This window comes from Cricetulus griseus, chromosome 2 (genome assembly GCF_003668045.3).
Source record: "Cricetulus griseus strain 17A/GY chromosome 2, alternate assembly CriGri-PICRH-1.0, whole genome shotgun sequence".
Taxonomy (NCBI): domain Eukaryota; kingdom Metazoa; phylum Chordata; class Mammalia; order Rodentia; family Cricetidae; genus Cricetulus; species Cricetulus griseus.
The window spans coordinates 28,047,270-28,065,830 of NC_048595.1; the positions used below are offsets into that span (position 1 = coordinate 28,047,270).

An 18,561-nucleotide genomic window follows, 5' to 3' on the forward strand; every position below is an offset into this window, starting at 1 on the left:
AGGAGCTTTGCGAAGTGCAAACACAGTCACGCAGTCTACTATTTGTGACTCAGGTTTGCAGAATTAAAGCAAGCCCGGTTTGGAGACTCTTCCCAGAATTGCTTCACTTCACTTGTGCTCCACGCCTTCTGGTCAGTCTGGCTTTCTTCCAGTTCCTTGAACACCAACCTCCATTCTGCCACAGGACATTTGATTATACTGCTCCCCCTGTATAGAACTGCGTGGTTGATGCCAGGTATGGTGGCACATGCCTTAATCCCAGTACTTAGGAAGCAGAAGCAGACAGATCTTTGTGAGTTGAGGCCAGCCTGATCTATATAGTGAACTGTGTTGTCTATGGCAATGATCACTGGCCACATGTGGCTATTGAGCTCTTCAAAAATGGTCACTGGGCAACTGAAAAAAATTGAATTCTTAGTGCTGATCGGTGAAATTTAAAACTTATAAATATTCAATTTAATTATTAGAGAACTATGCTTAAAACAACCTGAGTATGCAAATTTCTTGCTTCACTCAATATTGGTTTTCATGAAGTCTAAATACAATTTATGCTTCTAGCAAAAAATTACATTATTTACTGAGTGTGTGTGTGTGTGTGTGTGTGTGTGTGTGTGTGTGTGTTTGCATGTGAAAGTCAGAGGATAACTTTTGTTTTTGTTTTTTTGAGACAGGGTTTCTCTGTGAAATAGTTCTGGCAGTCCTGGAACCCACTCTGTAGACCAGGCTGGCCTTGAACTCACGGAGAATCACCTGCCTCTGCCTCCTGAGTGCTGGGATTAAAGGCGTGCATCATGGTTTTTGTCTCAGCCTTTTTTTTTTCCACTCTCACAAGCTCCATGTCTGTGCCAGAATCTGCCTGTCTTTAACTCACTGTTTGTTCTTGGGGTCTTTCTTGCCCCTTCATTTGATGGACATCTGTCTCTCCCATCATCCTCTGAGCTATGTGAGAGAAATCTGAGTGTGGCCATCTGTGGAAACCAACCACTTGGTCCAGAGCTGGTTTGCACTGATGCCAGCAGATACCAGCATGCCACCTGAAGCCATTCCATCCACCCCTGTACCTTTGGCCAGAACAATCCCCAAACATTGTCAGAGAGCCTGCTCTCTCCCTCCCCCTATGAGCACCCTGGGGTATACAGCTGCTGACCTCCCAGATGGAAGTCCTCCCATGGAGCTGGCCTGTCCTTCTTCAGAGAAGTCACAGGAGTGCTTCTTGAAAAGGCTGTGTGTGTGGACCATTTGGAGCCTGGTTAACACACACCCTGTGAGACAGTAGGTCTGGAATGGCACCTGAGTCTCATTCCCAACAAGCTTCGTGCCAGCAAAGTCACAGATGGCCCACAGATCACATTCTGATGAACAAGAATGCAGATAGGTCTGGAGAGATGGCTCAGCGAATAAGAGCACTTACTGCTTTTGCTGAGGACCTGGGATGGTTCCCAGCATCCATACTAGCAGGTGACAGCCTCCTGGGGCTCTGGCTTCTGTGAGAACCTGCCTGCATGAGATGCACATAAACTCACACAGGCCAACATACATTCAGATAAATGTCTTCAAATCTTAAAAAGAAAAATGCAGAGAACCTGGTGAACATCCTCTAGGTACCCCTAAAGTTGGCTATTAGGGGGCTTTTAAAATTGTGCCCTGCCCCTCCTTGCTCCTAGGTATATCCACCAAACCTCACACCCTGAAAATAAATGGAGAGCTTGGTTTGGTTTTTTTGTTTGTTTTTTCTTTTTAATTTGAAATAAACCTTTAAGCAGTTTCCAAGTCAGGTCAGCCCCGACATGTACCCCGGATGTGTAATGACTCTCATCTCCAACAATCAAGTCACACAGCTGGGAGTGCCACTTAGAGCCGGGGAAAGCACTCTCTTGCTTGGCAGCTGCTCCAGCTTTGGCTCTAATCTGCCATCCACCTGGCAGGTGCTGTCCCAGCCATTCCTCCAGAAGGCTCCACTCCTTGAAGTTTAGGTTCAGATGCTGGGAAAGGTTCTCTCAGACATGTCTTCCAAGAGCATCATAAACTGAGTGTATACAGCTGGGCCACAGGATGGAAGTATCTTTGGTGACCTCAAGTGTGTGTGTGTGTGTGTGTGTGTGTGTGTGTGTGTGTGTGTGTGTGTGTGTGCGTTTTCTGATGTGGCTATGTGTGTGCCTGGATATGCATGGATGGTTGGATAGATGGGTGGGTGAGTGAATGGAGTCTGTATGGACTCTGCTGTCCCAGATGCTCCAGTTCTGGAAAGTTTTCATCATGCAGTACAGCACAAGACTCTTCCACACAGACCTAAAGACTGATCACTGTGCTTAGGTGGGTCCTACTGACATGAGTGGCCCTGCCGTCCCTGGCTGCAGCTGCTGCTGCCCTTTGTGTCTTCGAGAGTTGGAGCCTGGCTCCTTGCTGTTCTTCCTAGCCGTGTGCCTATTGGCATTCTCCCTCCGGCCTTGGCCCCCCTTCCTCCTCTTCTGCCCTGCAACAATTAGATAGTGGAGAAAAATCAACAAAGGATGTGCAGACACCCTGGGTGCCCAACGTCCTCAGAAGGTCGTGGCAAGGAAGCTGGGCAGGAAGGCAATAGAGGTTGCCTCAAGGGTTCTTCTGGATGCAGCCTCTTCAGGGGACATTATAGCATGAGTACAAGATACAGCCTCTAGAGACTTGTCTCCACCCTACTCTTAGTGCACACCAGGCATGTTCATTCTCAGCCCTTGGACCCCAAAGACCCCAGAGCATTTCCTGGCTGTTCTGTGAAGGTATCAGGACAAGTGGGACAGTCCCTACTCCCTGCCACCCACCAGCTACCTCTGAGACCAGGCAGAGTGAGCAGTATCAAACTCACTGCCAACTGCAGGTTCTGTGGCCTTATATCAATGGATTCAAGTCTCTGGGGCTTAGCCCACTCTAACCCCCTCTCTTCTCCGAGGGCCCTTCTAAAATGAACACACAGAAGAAATGGGACAGGGATTATGCTCACAGAAGTTTCTAATTTCTGCTACAGAGTATCTCAGGGTGTTGTCCTCAGCCAGGATATGCCCCCAGTTTGCACCGCATGGGAGACCCGGCAGGATGCAGACATAACTGACCCCACAGGCAGAGGCTGCAGCTCACCCTCAGGACATGGCGTCCTGCGCACTGTACACTTCCGGGTCTCTTTGATGTCAGTGCAGGTAGTATGGTCTCCCCCAGGAGCATGGAGCACCCTGCGTGTCCGCTCTTCCGATCCCTTCCGGAAACCGCACAGCTTCCTCTTCTTGGAGCAGGGTCCCCACGGGGACCACTCACTCATTTCACATTGTGCTGACAGGAGGTGAGGTAGGAGGAAGGGAAGGAAGAGGCAAAGGGGCCTCCCCGCTCCCCCGCCCTGAGTGCCCTAGGGAATCCTCACCCACCACCCACCCAATCTCAGTCCAGACCTCAGGTCTGAATCCTTTAGCCCAGAGGCATCAGGCCATAGAGAAAGAACCCCCCAAAAGGTGGTTGGGGAAGGTGAACTTTCTCTTGCCCCACCCCTCCATCCTGTCACCAGACTTCAATCAACCTCTCTGTTCTGGGCTCTGGGCCCTCTGCCACCCCCTCCTTACCAGGACTGCTGCACTCCATGGTGCTGTTGGCTGCCGTGGAACCCTCGGGACAGGCTGGGTAGCAGCGGCCCTTGTGCAAGTACAGGCCTTCCTGACACTTGGTGCAGAAGTTGTGGCTGAAGCAGGCCTCACAGTGCTCAATCTTGCATTCTGAGGACAGGGGCAGAATGGAGATTGGTCCAGGCTAGGATGGGCACAGTCTTTTACCCCTAGCCCCAAAGCCTACTGCTCATCCCACTCACAGAGGTCGGGATCATGGTCTAGAGTTGGGATTCATGCAGAGGAATCTTTCAAAGGGGGAGGGGACAAGGAAAGGACATTGAAGTAGTCACTCCTGAGTACTGGCTGGTACTCTTGCCAACAACAGCCAACCAGAACCCAAACGAAGTCTCAGATCCTGGAACCCAAGCTGAGGTCCAAGGGCTTCAGGGGAGCAGGGGCCTTCTGGGCTTGATGGAGACAGAGAAGACCAGTTCAGCATCCCACAGCATCCCAGAGCCCCTCTAAAAAGAGTAGGACTGAATGGGAGAATGAACCCCCAGGCAACACCTGTGTGGCACCCCTTCTCACATTGCTGGGCACCCCAAGCACCCCAGCACTGGGGCTCCTCCTGCCCAGAGCAGAAAGAATCCGCTCAGAGGAGTGGGAGCAGTCCCAGGGCAAATTCCTCTCCCTGTGCAAAACCAAGTTCCAGGAACCCCTGGGTTAGACTCCTGGATCCCTCCCTTCCTCCTCTTGCCAGCTCCCTCCTTTGCGGGAGGTGGGCAGAACAGGGCTTGGCTGGGAACAGAGAGGCCTTCCACCATCTCCTCTCCCGAGACTGGGAGGTACTGGCTTCCTCCCAATCTCTGGCACCTGAAGCGCCAAGCTGCCAGCCTACAAGACTCTGGCACATCTAGGAACCTCCTCTTTCCCAATGCCCTGAAGACCAAGAGGGCAGCCCACCTCACCTCACTGAGCTACCCACCCACCTTTCTGTACCTTTGTCCTGGTGGCTTAATTTCAACTTTGCCTCCCTTCCTCCCGCCTCCCCCTCTGCTCCCATCATTTGCTGAGATTCCTGGGTTTGGTTGCCAGTACAATAAGAACCAAAATAACAATAGCAGCTACCATTTACTGAGAGCCAGACACCAAGAGGTTTATAGGTGTGTCCCCTAACAACCAGAAGAGGATAGACTACCACTCCCAATTTAAGGATGAGCTGTCAGGGGGCTGAGATCCACTCAAGGTCATACAACAAGCTAGTAGCCAACCTGAGATCAGAAGTCAGAAGGCTGCACTGGCACCAGGCATCTCCCTTCCATGCCTCTACATTATCAGCTTTAAGAACCTATGGCCCCTTCCACCCGGTCTCCCTCCAAAGATTTTTGTGAGACTCAGTGATCTGAGGTCTGAAATGCGTTCTACACTTCAAGGCACTAAACCAAGGGAGGAAACACCAGCATGGTTCACTGGGTGCCCCCAGAATGTCCCAGTTGTAGTTACAGGGGTGGGATGGAGATGGGGCAGTATGTGCCTTGCAATACATGGATCTGTGGCCGGGGCGGAAAGGCTGGACCAGAAGCCAAGGGGAGTCATAAAAGAGCAGAGTGGCCAGACAGGAGAATCCCTGAAGCCTGGGGAGAGCTGACACAGGATGACTAGCACCAGGGACGTGGGCCAGGGTGTAAATCTCAGAAGCATCTTGGTGGCTGCAGAGCAGAGGGTGGGCTGGATGGACGGGTATGGAAATGGTGGAGGAGACAGGTGTTGGGAGTCTAGGTATGACAATGGGAAGGAGGGGAACGGTAGCTGGGTTGTGGTTAGTGGGTGGGTTGGGCAGCACAGTGAGGGACTAGCTTTCGGGTCTCAGTTGGGACAGTAAGAGTGACCTGTGGGAACAGAGGTAGGTACAGATATGGAGAAAGGAGGGTGGGGTTCCAGTTTGTACCCAGTGGGATTATGGGCAGAACATCTAGGAGGATGTCTGCCTGTATATTTTAAACAAGAGCGTCATCTTCTTTCCTGTGCCCCCTCTACACTCCTCGCTGGTCATCACTAACTAGTTTAAAGCACAGCCCTCCAGGGTCCAGGGCCTCTCCATCCCCCACCCCCACACTCACTGATGCATTTGTTCATGTCGGGATTTCGGGCATCAAAGTATCCAGGCGGGCAGGACGGCAGGCAGACGCCCACCTGGCGGATGTCGTTTCTTTCCAGCAGAATGAACAGCTTGGGTGAGCACTTGAGGCAGCCGTTGACTTCTGAACAGAGTTCACAGCCCTTGGCACAAGCTTGGCTCCCCTCAGCACTGACTGCAGGTAGAATAAGGATGAGAAGGTAGCTGCAGAGGAGCCCCCATATTTCCAGGATCCCACAGAGATCAGAGGTGATCCTTTGGGGGCTTCTTTGCACGAAGGGAATGTGTATCTCTGAAAGCAGGGCTGGGCAAACAGGTCTCTGCAAGACTGCCTTAGGCACAAGCCCAGAGCCCCTAACTGAGTAGCTAGTGTAGATGCCTAGATCTGCACCGCTAACTTCTTACTGACTCCAGCACATCCTGAGCCTATACACTTGTTCTTTATCCCTAGAGATGAAACTCAATCTGTACCTTCCTGGAACTTGTCCTAACTCTCTTCAGCCTCAGGTACCCAAGGAAGCTTTTCAATTGTTGGCAAAGTTTTGAGATCAAGCAGGGCGGTGGTGGGGTATGCCTTAATTCCCAGCACTTGGGAGGCAGAGGCAAGTGGATCTCGGTGAGTTCAAGCACAACCTGGTGTACAGAGTAAGTTCCAGGACAGCCAGAACTACATAGAGAAATTCTGTCTTGGAAAAAAAAAGTTTTGATATCAAGAGGCATTCTGAACTAAAAGTTGCAAGGAGAAAGACTGAAAGACAACTAGAGTGACCTCTGCCTATAACAGTGGTCTCAACTTGAGAGATTTTGCTTCCTAGGAGACATTTGAGCACTTGCCCCCCACTTTTTTTTTCTGAGTCCCACATAGTCAGAAGATGATTTTGAACTTCTCTTCTCCTACCTCCACCTCCTGACTTCTGGGATCCCAAGCAGATACCACATCTGGGTTTTTGTGATAATGGGGACCAAACCCAGGGTCTTGAACACTTGAGACAAGCACTCTACAGAGTTAAATCCCCAAGCCTAAGGACTTTAAAGAACAGATTCATTTTAACTTTCTACGTATAAGTGTTTTGCCTGCATGCATATGCATGCACCATGTGCGTGCCTGGTGCCCTCTGAGGTCAGAGGAGTGTCTCAGGTGGTTGTGAGCCATCATTTGGGTGCTGGGAACTGAACTCAGGTCTTCTACAAGAGCAACAAGTGCACTCAACTGCTGAGTCATCTCCCCAGTCCCTGGGGAGTTTTTTGATCATTACAACCAGAGAAGTGGGTTGCTACTGGCATCAAGGAGTAAAGTGAGAGAAGCCTTTGCAATGTGTGGACCAGCCCTGGACAAAAGGAATCATGTGGTCCAAAACGTCTGTGAGGGTGTGGTTGAAGCATCCTGTTTAGTCCCTCCTTGAAGGCATCGTCCTTCCACGGCAGCAGAGACTCAGATTTCATTCTGTTCCTTCATTAACTGTTCAGCCCACCCTCACCCATCACCTGCCATGTGCCACATGATGGGTGAGCTCAGAGGTCAGGTGTCAAACTGAGCCTCTTTGCAGAGGGACTGGCTTTCAGTGGGACAGAAACCCATCTGCATGAGAGTGCTGGCGGCCCAAGCCAGCAACAGTGGATTCAGGACTCTGGAAAAGCCAGCATGACGGCTCACGCATGCAATCCCAGCATTTCAGGAAGGAGGTTATGAGTTTGAGGACAGACTAGAGCAATATAGTAAAAGACTGTCAAAGAAGGGAGAGGAGGAGGAAGAAAAAAGAGGAGGAGGAGGAAGAGAAAAGAAAAAGAAGAGGAAGAGGAGGAGAGAGAAGAGAACAGGTTCTCAAAGGAGGGACATGGGGGCCTCTTGAAGGATCAGTAGAAATTTGACCTTTAGAACATAGAAATAAAGGTGCTGGAAGGACCAGGACCAGAGAGGGGGAAGGGAACATGCAGACAATTTAGGAAGGAATGGTGGGAGGGAAGGTGTCTTCTCTCTGTACCACACTAAGGAACTTCAGTCCTGTGGGCAGTGTTTCCCTTGAACTCACAGAGATCAGCCTACTTCTGTCTCCCAATTGCTGGGATTAAAGGAATGCCCCACCACTGCCCAGCCACCACATCCAGTTTTTTGAAGCTCTAGGGTTTAAACATCGTGCCTTGTGCATACGAGACAAGTCCTCTACCAATAATGGTACATCCCCAATTTCATTCCTTGGCTTTCAAGATAGAAAAGTCTCAGAATGAAGCCCAAGCTATCCTGGGACTGCTATATAGCCCAGGCTTCCTTGAACTTGAAACAATTTCCCCACCTCTGCCTCTCAGGTGCTGGGATGACTGGTGTGAGCCACAAGCCCACCGCACTATTATGATCAATCCTCCTTTCTTACAGATGAGGAGATGAAGAGGTTAAATTACTGAGCCCTCAGCTTGTATGTGTTCCAGGCACTGGGAACACAGCATACAAAAGGCAGATGAAGGCTGTTCTCCAGAGCGTGGAAACAGCATAGCTCAATGACGTTTTCAATATGAAACTTGTTTGCATGGAGTCGGTGGTACTGAGTTGGTAAAATTAAATATTACTTTTGATTTGCCTGGCGTGCTCACTGCAGGGGCAGATATGCCACAATGCTGCGCTGTAACTCTGTGGAGTCTGCGGGCCTTTCTTCAGCCATGCACCAAGTGTGTGGGTCACTGTAGAATTTAGGGGCTGCTTCCATTCCATGGAAGGTCCTTTGAGCACTGTGTTGTTTGCTGAGGAAAGGAATGCTCACTCTGGTTTTTTGCTTTTGCGTCAATGGCTGAGATGACCCAGGTGTCCCCCTGGCAGTCTGTACAGGGGAATTTTAGTCCTTTGTTTTTGTTTTAGGCACTGGGAGATGTTGCAAGGCCTTCAGTTTACCACTGAGCCACATCCCCAGCCCTTTTTTTTTTTTACTTTTTACCTTGAGATAAGGGTTCACTAAGTTGCCCAGGTTAGCTTTGCTTGAACTTGCTTTATAGATAAAAGCTAGTCTTGAACTTTTCAAGCCTCCTGCTTCAAACTCCCAAGTACTGGGCCTGCATAATGAGGCTCAGCTCCTTTTTTTTTTTTTTTTTTTTTTTTTTTTTTTTTTTTTTTTTTTTTTTGAGACAGGGTTTCTCTGTAGCTTTGGAGACTATCCTGGCACTGTAGACCAGGCTGGCCTCGAACTCACAGACATCTGCCTGTCTCTGCCTTCCAAGTGCTGGGATTAAAGGCATGAGCCACCACCGAGCAGCCAGGTTCAGCTCTTGAGAGCAGGATTTCAATATTCATTCTCTCTTCTTAGCCTCTCTGTTAAGAATAGATTTGGTGGAGGTGGTGCACACCTTTAATCCAAGCACTCAGGAGGCAGAGGCAGGTGGATCTCTGTGAGTTTGAGGCCAGCCTGATCTACAGATCAAGTTCCAAGACAGCCAGGGCCACACAGAGAAACCTGTCTAGAAAAAATAAATAAAAGAACAATTTGCATAGGCCTCCTCATCGCCCCAGTGTTCACTGTCCACTCAACCAATCAGACTGAAATTTTCTCAGTTAATGTTGGTATTGGCTAAGAAAGTGTGCTACACCCAGGGTCAGCAGGAACATGGTGAGAATGGGAACTTGGGAAGCTGAAAGAGAAGCAAGGCTGAACCAGGAAGAACCTCAAACCTATAGAAGACACAAAGACACTAACTCAAAGGCAGCAAGGGAAGCTGACAGGAGCTCTGGTCAGAACTTCACTTTAGAAAGCCCCCTCGGTATGGCGGACAGTGGGCTGAAGATCTGGCAAACGAGGAAGCGGGAAGATGCCCAGGTTAAAACTCCCAAGCAGGGAAGGCGAGTGGTATCACTCACCAAGAGTCCTCTCTGGAAGCCAAGGCAGGGGGGATTCCAACCTGAGGCTAGCCTAGAGAACTCAGAACCAGCTTCAAAAAGCAGGGCAGAACCACGAGCCAGGAAAGGGGCAAATGAACCTGAGATTTGAAGGTGGCAGATCTCAGAGACCAGGCGCTGGGTGGCATGTGGTATAAGGGAGGGAAAAAACACAAGTTAAGGGGACTTAAAGACATTGAACTTGTGTACCAGGGTGACTGTTGACCTTCCACTGGGTCAGAAATCCCAGAAGAACAGGCTTGGGTGGGGAGATGAGAAGGCGCGTAGGTGTGCTGGGAGACCAGTTCCTGTGGGGCACTCTAGGAAGGTGGCCATCAGGCAGTGGAAAACAGCCATCCAAGTCAAGTGGGACACCATGCATGCTGTTGCAGGACCATAATCCCAGCACTTGGAAGGTAGAGGCAGGAGGATCTAGAGTTCAAGGCCGGTGTTAGCTACACAGCAAGTTCTAAGCTAGCCTCAGCTTAGGCTACAAACGAAATAAGCCACTCGCACACACATACCAAAAGACAAGTATGTCTGTGAGATGGCAAATGGGTCCAGAGAGTGCGAAGCAAAGAGGAAGACAGGGAAGGAAGAGGATAGCCTTGATGAACTCAACTGAGAGTCTGGGAAGGATCCTGAAAAGCATCTTGCATCACAGGAGCCACAGAAAGAGAGTGCTCATTGGAAGAGGGAGGTACCAACAAGCCTGGGGAGGTACCAACAAGCTAAATGCCCCAGGCAAGTAAGGAATCAGCAACAGGTATGGTTGATAACCACACTGGGAGTCAATACAGGAGGTGCAGAGCAGGGAGCAAGGAATAAGAGAAACACCATAGCTTTCCGGAAGAGCGACTGTGGAGGAGCAGCCAGTGCTGGTAAAACCTCAGGAGTGTAAGGGTAGAGGAAAGAAGCTGTCAGGCCATGCCCCAGCAGCCCCTGTGCTCCACAGAGAAGCAGAGGAAGGAGGACTTGGAAAGAGGTAGAGGGGAGATCTTGGGGAGGTGGGAGCTGGCAGAGTGGGAGAGGAACCAGGTTAAGGGGACAGGACTGGGAGGGGCCAAGACATATAGCTTTGAAACAGGCCTACAAGGCTGGGCCATTCGTGGTCACCGACAGTGTGACTTTGAGAAGGGAAAAACAGCCAAACTTCCAGTTATCGGGGGAGTGAATGGAAGAGAAGGCTTCCAGAATAAAGGAGAACAAAGTGAGATGACGAGAGCAATACTAGCACTCAGGAGACCCAAGCTCCAGACCGAAGCTTCAGACCATGGGGTAGAGCGTGAGATCCAGTCTCAAAGAAAGCGGGGAGGGGAAGAAGAGGAAGTCAAGGAGGAGGAAGAGCGAGAAAGAAAAGGGAAGAGAGGGAGAGGAAAGGGGGGGAAGAGGAATAGGATGCCAAGACTCGGAGGCAGGGAAACTGATGAAAACCGGAAGACAAGGGAGGGTCAAGATACAGAGATGAAGGGGCGGGACTGGCTGGGTCAGCGGAGGACCCAGAAGCTGGCATGAGGGTTTGGAAGCTCAGATGTGGGGGACTCAGTGATGGGCAGGGCTCAGTTTGGTGAACCAAGGAATGTTTGTATACCAGGGTGGAACAGGAGCCCCATGACACTCTTAGCTTAGGGGATCTACACAGTGGGAGGGCGGAAATGGACAACTGGAGGAGGGGGCTCCATGGAGGCAGGACTGGTGCTCACACAGGGAATATGATCTTGAATGGAGGACCCAAGAAAGATGATGTGTGTCTGGAGGATGCATAGAGGGTACACAAGAGGAAGGCTTGGGGCTGTAGCTGGGTGGGGAGAGCGCTTGCCTCGTATGCATGAAGTCCAGGCTCCAACCCCAGCATTGCATTTACACTCATCAGGTGTGGTGGTGTAGGACTATAACCCCAACACGCAGGAGGTAGAGGCAGGAGGACCAGAAGTTTAAGACCTTTCTCAGTGGCCTGAGGTATTTGAGAACAGCTAACAGGATCCCAGGACTGCTGGGAGCTGAATGTTAGGGTATGGTGATAAAGGTCTAGCCAGCCAGCACTAGGGAAGCAGGATTGGCACTGCGACAGATAGCTGCAGAGAAGTAGTGGGCACCCACTCTCTGAGCCAGCTGGCTAGGGGAAGAGCACACACCTCCCAGGAGGAACAGACTGTGCAAAGGCCTTAAGGTGCTGAGTGTCCCAGAGTATCCCCAGAAGAAAGACAATGCTCTGTCCCACTGTTGAAGAAAGGGACCAGCTAGAACTCCTGTTGCTTTCTGTGATGACTGGGTCCTGAGCTGCCAGCCTAGCCGGGGAAGCTTCTCAGGCTCAGGGAGGGCAAGGCGCTTAGAGGGGACACCAGCCTTTCCCAGTTGCCCCTCTGCTGCCTCTGCTCTGGAACCCTTTGCTTCCCAAGCATATTTAAAAACAAAATTATGTGTATGGATGTTTTGCCTGCATGTACGTCTGTGTGCCATATGTGTGCCTGATGCTGGAAGCCAGAGGAGGGTGTTGGGTCTCCTGCAACTTGGATTACAGATGGTTGTGAACTAACATACGGGTGCTAGGAATAGAACCCAGGTCGTCTGCAAGGGCAGCCAGTGCTCTTAGCCGCTGAGCTATCTTTCTAGATCCTCAAGCCCTCTTTTTCTGGTCAGACAGGCAAGGCTGTGCCTCCATCATGCTATTCCTGTCTCTGGCCTCTGTCAACCCCATGTCAAACCTATTCAAGCTCTTGTTGCAGGCTGGGCATGTGCTCAGTGGTAAAGGCTTGCCTAGCATGTATGAAGCCCTAGATTCAATCCTCAGGACAGAGGTGAAGGGGGCTGCTGTTGCTATGGTGGCCTTGCCTGGTGGCTCAGCCAGTCCCTCTGTGAAACACAGCTTCCTGCTCATGGTCCCTCCTCTCCACTCACTTCCTCCAACTCCCAACAGCGTCATTGCTATGCATCCCTCTATAACTAAACATGTGGTAACGTCACCCACCCCTACCTGAAACACTGTATCACTTCTAAAGGTAAGACTTACTTTCCAGTTCCACCCACCACCTTCCTCAACCCAACCCCAAGCAGTAACAATTTCGCTCAACATACCACTCTCCAACTTCCACTCCTTTGTGTAAGTCAGCCCTTTAGCCTAGACTACTTTCCTCCTCCAGGAAGTCCTCCCTGGTTACCTCCCTGCCAGTCTGGATGGGTCTTTTCCTGTGGTCACCTTTCCCCAGCATTTGAATCCATCATGGTAGATCTAAGCTCCTACTGCTTTTCTGCTGAGATGTCGTCACCTTCTCTCACTATACAGGGCTTGGGAGGGCAGAATCCGTTTTGTTTCTGAATGGGAGCCAGGGAAGGATTGAGACTCACCTGGGGTGGAGCTGTCTAGTGCTGGGCTGAGGGCAGTGTGTGGTGGTGTAGGGTCTCTGGGAGGGTGTGGCGAGGGCATAGAGGGTGACGAGCATCCACTGAGTGTAGGGAGTGGTGCCGGGCACATTGGGAACTGGGTGGGCTAGGTCAGTGAGGGAGTCTATGGGAATGGTGACAGTGTTCGTGGGGTAAGGGAGGCCTGAGGCGTGATGGTGGATAGCGGAATAAGGCCCGGGGAAGGACAGCAGGAAAGGGCAACCTGGGTCCTTCTTGGACTGGGGTCTAATCCCGGATTCCCGGGACCAGTGGCTATCTGTTGCATGTTCACTGGGCCCCTTGGGGTTGGAGTGTAACTCTAAGGGAGCATGGTGTAGACACTGTTTCTCACAGGGGCCAGCCACCCTTCTGCACACACCCCCTCCCTGCCTTCCTGAGGCTGGTCCGGATCTACATTGGAAGCATCTTGGTAGTCTCTCCTCAGCTTCGGCTCAAAAGAGGGCAAGTTCAGACTCCTTGTCCTGGGATGGGCAGGGAGAAAGAGCACCGCCAGATGACCTCTGCAGCTCTAGGCAACTGGGCGCAGGGACTCCACGCCAACGGTGGGGGGCTTCATCCCAACCAGTGGGAGTTCCATTCTGATGGGTGCTGGCTTCCAAGGGACATAGCCTACCGTTGGGGGACACTGGGGGAGGTAAGTGCCCTGCACGCCCTGGTTAACCAGCTCCCAGCTCCTTCTGGCTGCGTCCACTTCCGGAGCAGACACTGAAGTCCTCCCTAATTCCTGGGACTCTCTCAGCTGCTGTGCTCCCTGGTTTCAGGACACTGGGTTGACTGGTATCTTCTCCATCCCAGTTCCTTTTCAAGCTCCATCTGCCATAGGTGGGAGCTTTCTTCTTCCTTTCTCTTTAGACAGGGTTTTACTCTGTAGTCCAGGTTAGTCTCACTATGTAGCCCAGGCTAGCCTTTAACTCATAGCAATCAACAATCATTGCTCCTGCCTCAAGCTCCCAAGAGCTAGGATTATGGATTTTCACCTTTGTGGCTGTATCCACTGATTTTCAGTGTAGTTTTGAAGGAGTGAGAAATGGAGCTAGGGGAGGAGGGCTGGAGCATGGGCAGTGGGGGGCGGGAATGCAAGCGCCAGAGTGGAGCAGGCAGTGAGAAGAGGTAGGAAGGGCTCAGGGCAGGGCTGAGTACAAGGTCCTGGAATCAGACAGGAAAAGAAACCAAGGGAAGATATGCTGGGTATGAGAGCTGGGGTTAAAGAGGCTTAGTGAGATTCATGGACCATAGCTCTGTTGAGGCAAGAGAGGCCAGGAGAAGCTTCTCAGTGGGCAGGAGGGGGCTTCCCTGGGCTTCATGACCGAGGCTAACAGGATGTCCTTTCTTGACTCTGTCCCACTCCATACAGAGAGAACATCTCTCGGACCTCAAGATCACACATTCCCAGGCTCAAATCACCCAAGAGTCAATCAGATCCCACAAGTGGCTGCTGGTGACTGACTCACATGCCCAAGAGGGATGGCAGTGAGGAAAAAGCCAGAGGTTCCTCTGCACATCAAGCCACCTCCTCAGCTGGTTGCCACCCAACACCATGCCCTGGCCTTCCTTCTTCCCTCCCTGCATGCCCAGAAACCATAGCACAAAACGGTCCTGGTGAACTGAAGTCTGAGTGGTAATTTATGTTGTACAAAAGTTGCCTTAAAGAGGGACAAAAGGAGGGAGAGAGGGAGAGAGGGAGGGAGGGAAGGGGGAGAGAGGCAGTTTGGTGGCACATGCTTTAGATCTCTACACTTGGAGGCAAAGGCAGGTGGATCTCTGTGAGTTTGGATCTAGCCTGGTCTACAGAGTGCTTCACAGAGAAACCCTGTCTTGAAAAACCAAAGCCAGAGATAGAGATAGAAAGAGAGAGAGAGACTGAGGAGGAGGAGGAGATGGCTCATCAGATAAAAGCACTGGCCACACACACACCTGATGACCTGATTTCAGATTCCCCAGGTCCCATGTAAAAGCTTGACCCCATATCAAAAGCATCTATAGTCCCAGCACCGCTGTGTAGAAAATGGGAGAAGAATTTGCTGATGCTCCCAGTGAGATGTTCACTGGCTCAGAGCAGTGAAGAGATCCTGTCTCAGGCAAGGGGGAAAGGCAAGGACTGATGCCTGAAGGCTGTCCTCTGACTGCCACACTCCAGTTGTGTCAGGAACACACACACACACACACACACAATTTTTAAATATATAAGTACATATTACATTTACATATATGTCAAAGGTTGGGGTGTGCATGCCTGAGGCCCTGGTCCTATCCCCAGCGCCACAAACAAGCCAGCAGTGTGCCCACATCTCTATCTGTCACCCCCAGATGTCTGGCTGTGCTCCTGTGTGGCGACGCCCCAGCCTTACAGGGAATGTTTCAGGGTTGCTAAGCAACAAGTACCAACTGACAGCACACACCCTCATGCCTGGTGACCCTCATAGTACTGGCGTTCTCCCCTTCCCTGCCCTACACTCTGACATGTGTCCGTCATACAAGCTGATGAACACGCTGCCCTGGCACCAGATGTGGCTCGGTCAAAGTCAAGCCTATGGAAATCGCTACGTTTGGTAGCCACGGCTCAAAGCCGGTCCTACTAAATCTCACTTCAGAGCTTGTATGTCAGTTCCACTGTCTTGTACCGGCTCGGATGGCCACCTGTGTCAGTGGGCATGTGACCCCCTATGGGTGAGCAGGATTGCTGTGCCTGTTATGTGAGTGAGGCTGGCCCCACTCTCTGTCTCATTGTCTCCATGTCTCTCTCTCTCTCCCCCCATTTCGGAAATAAAGGAGACTGATTATAAACCACTAAACCTCATCTGGCCCCATGGCGTCCAAAACACTGGCCACAACAGAGGCATGGGGGGAGTGTGAAAGGCCTCCCTGCTGCTGCTGGAACCTCACTGTCCCTAACTGTTAAGCTGGGGGTTTTCGGATTCATCAATTCCCTGAGCCTCCCTCCCCTGGCTGAGTCGCTCCTGTGGAAAACCTTGGCCCTGAGCCTTCTCTGGCTTGCAGGCATCAATCCCACGAGAAAAGTGAAGCAAGGGGGAATTGGGCGAGACTTCGGAAAGACTTCCTGCCTACATGACATGACAGTCCTTGATGGGGGATGTCGAAAGAGGGACAAGGCTTTGGGAGTGAAAGGCCCCCACCCAGCTCTCTGGCAGTGTCACTAGCATACACTGGCCACTCCTGGTACAAAATGCCCCTGTAACGGCAGCTCTTGAGCAGAGAGAGGGTAAGGGACGCCTGGGTCAGGCCAGGAGGTTGACAAGTTAACTTTGAACTTTAGTGAACTGTCTCAAAGGACACTGTGCTCATTGGGCTCCGTAATGAATAACTGCAAGCCTAGCTTTAGACAGACTGAGGCAGGAAGATGAATGCAAACTAGAGGACTACATAGAGAGTTCTGGACCAGCCAGGGCTACATAGCAAGATGATGTCTCAAATAAATACAGGGGCGGGGGAGAAAGAAAGAAAAGAAAACTGGATTTGCTATTTTCTTCCTTTCTTTTATAAAATACTTTTAACTAAATGTACGCATGTGTGTATGGGGAGGTATGTGCACATGAGTGCAGGTGTCCATAGAACTGTCATACCCTGGAGTCACAGAGGGTAGTGAGCCACCCATGAGTGCTGGGAAACCCAACACAGGTCCCTTGCAAGAGCAGTAAACACTTTTGACCACTGAGCCATCTCTCCGCCCTATTCTTTCTTTTTTAGTTTTGATTTTTATAACAGGGTTCTCTCTCACTGTAGTCCATCAAACTCTGACAGCAGAGTCATGGCAATCCTGCTCCAGCCTCCGCAGCACTGGGACTATGGGCTTTTCTTATGCTCAGAACTCTGGCAGGACGCCTTACACGGGAAGGTCATTGCCTCTGTTAGCTGCCCTCTCTGAAGGACATGCTGGCTTTGGCTCCGGGAATCCCACAGGTTTAAGTTACTGGAGAAACTCATCTACCCTTCTCTGTCATCTAGCTGGGTGCCTGCTGCCCAGATGTGCAGAGCCCCTGTCCAGAGGTTTGCAGTTCAGAGAGGTGCCTTGAATGCCTGAGCCTGGATGGGGGAAAATGGGGCATCTCAGGCAGGGACTCTCTCCACAGTACAGAGCATCACCATGGATACCCTACAAAACTGGTGTTGGGTCAAAGGGCCTCCTAGAGAGGCGTTGAGCCAGAAAGCAAAGTCTCAAAGAGGAAGGAAGGGTCAATGGTGAGAGGTTTACAGACCAGTACATCTCAACAAATGAAACCGTCCACCAGATAATCCATAGTCCTCACAAAGCAGAGACAAACAGCCATTGCAGAAGAAAGCCACCATAGGTCCCCAGTCCCGCCCACACCAAGGCCCTCGGTGGCTCAGCCCAGTAGGTACTCACTTCGCCTCTGCCTCTTGCCCTTGATCCCCCGGTTGCCCACAGCAAGGTGTGTCCAGCTCAGAACCAGGGCCAGCACACACAGCCCAAGCCGCATAGTCACTGGCCAGCTCTGGGCCCCTGGCAGGAGGGGTGGTCTCTTGCTAAAGGCTCTGAGGCTGGGTCAGTGGCAGGAGGCCCAGGCCTGGGCTGCAGCCCAAATCCTCCATAACCTCAGCTGCGAACTGAGCGGTTACGGAGCCGGGTTCTCCATTGGTCCACAGAGAGGTCCTGTCCTGCTCAAAGCCACCTCAGAGAGTCACATGGGAAGTCTTGTTGGTTCAGCAGAGAACTACTCCCAAGATAGACCTGTGGGTAAGGAGAGAGAAGGGTTAGGTCCCACAGTGACTTAAGAGTCCCTGACTTACACCTCCTCCATTCCTTTGGGTTTCCCTGGCCTGGACTTTGTAGAACTCAGAAGGCCTGGACACTACACATTCCCTATCAGGCACCCCTGAAGAAGAAATCTCATTCTCCTATCTTGAAGCATCCTGTATCTCAACATTGGGGCCAGCTACCTGAGTTACTGGAATACAATGGATACCCACATCAAACCAGATGGTCTCTGCTCTGATTAATATTGACTAGTTCTAAATGGAAGTTCTTCTTTAAGTCTACCCTACAGACCTCATGCTGCAAGAATATCCTGACATTTGAAAAGGGGCTCTCTTTGTCCTCCTATGAGTGACTCCTCAACTTTCTCTTCCTGGTGCTGAGTCACCCAGGTGCCTTTCACCTGTCCCAATCCAGAAGTTAGAGCAGTGGCCTCTGTCAAGCAGGCAGACTCTGCCTGGTCCTCTGGGGTTGGAGGGAGAAAAGGAAGTGAGGGTCCCCCCCCCCCCAGGCCTCCCCAGTCACAGAAACTCTGACACAGCAGGCCCGGCGGGCCTGGCTTTTGTGAGGGGATAAAAACAGCAGCAATGCCCGCCCTGGCCACAAACACAGAGAATGGCGATAATCCCCCAGCCCAGAGAGAGCCAGGGCTCTGGACCCAGTGGCCAGGGTGATGGGGGCAGGGGCACCCGTCCCCGCCTGATGCATCTAAGCTTCAGGGTTAATGAAGGAGCAACGGTGACAGCTCCGTTCCCACTCACAGGGTCACACACTCATAACAGAGGCTTGCCCACACATTGCCTAAGAAGTGCAAGAGCACACCTGCTTAGGCTCACAGGGTGAGTATTTGGCCTCTTCACCCAGGAGG

At 51.4% G+C, this 18,561-nt stretch overlaps 1 protein-coding gene across 1 annotated transcript; it reads right to left on the reverse strand.

Annotated features, from left to right (window-relative positions):
• Positions 1-2,309: 2,309 nt before the first annotated feature.
• On the reverse strand, positions 2,310-17,418 carry Rspo1 (R-spondin 1). The gene is made up of 5 exons (XM_035438915.1): positions 17,325-17,418; positions 5,687-5,878; positions 3,585-3,734; positions 3,112-3,300; positions 2,310-2,473 (listed from the first exon to the last, which is right to left on the reverse strand). The coding sequence occupies exons 1-5, from the start codon at positions 17,416-17,418 to the stop codon at positions 2,310-2,312; spliced, it is 789 nt and encodes a 262-aa protein (XP_035294806.1).
• Positions 17,419-18,561: the final 1,143 nt, after the last annotated feature.

Excerpts from the sequence above, each read along its gene's own strand:
- Rspo1 (XM_035438915.1), bottom strand. The coding sequence starts at position 17,418 with ATGCGGCTTGGGCTGTGTGTGCTGGCCCTGGTTCTGAGCTGGACACAC. Across the intron at positions 3,735-5,686 it reads CGACATGAACAAATGCATCA|AATGCAAGATTGAGCACTGT; the intron begins GTGAGTGTGGGG and ends CCCTGTCCTCAG. Across the intron at positions 2,474-3,111 it reads CAGGACGCCATGTCCTGAGG|GGCAGAAGAGGAGGAAGGGG; the intron begins GTGAGCTGCAGC and ends TAATTGTTGCAG.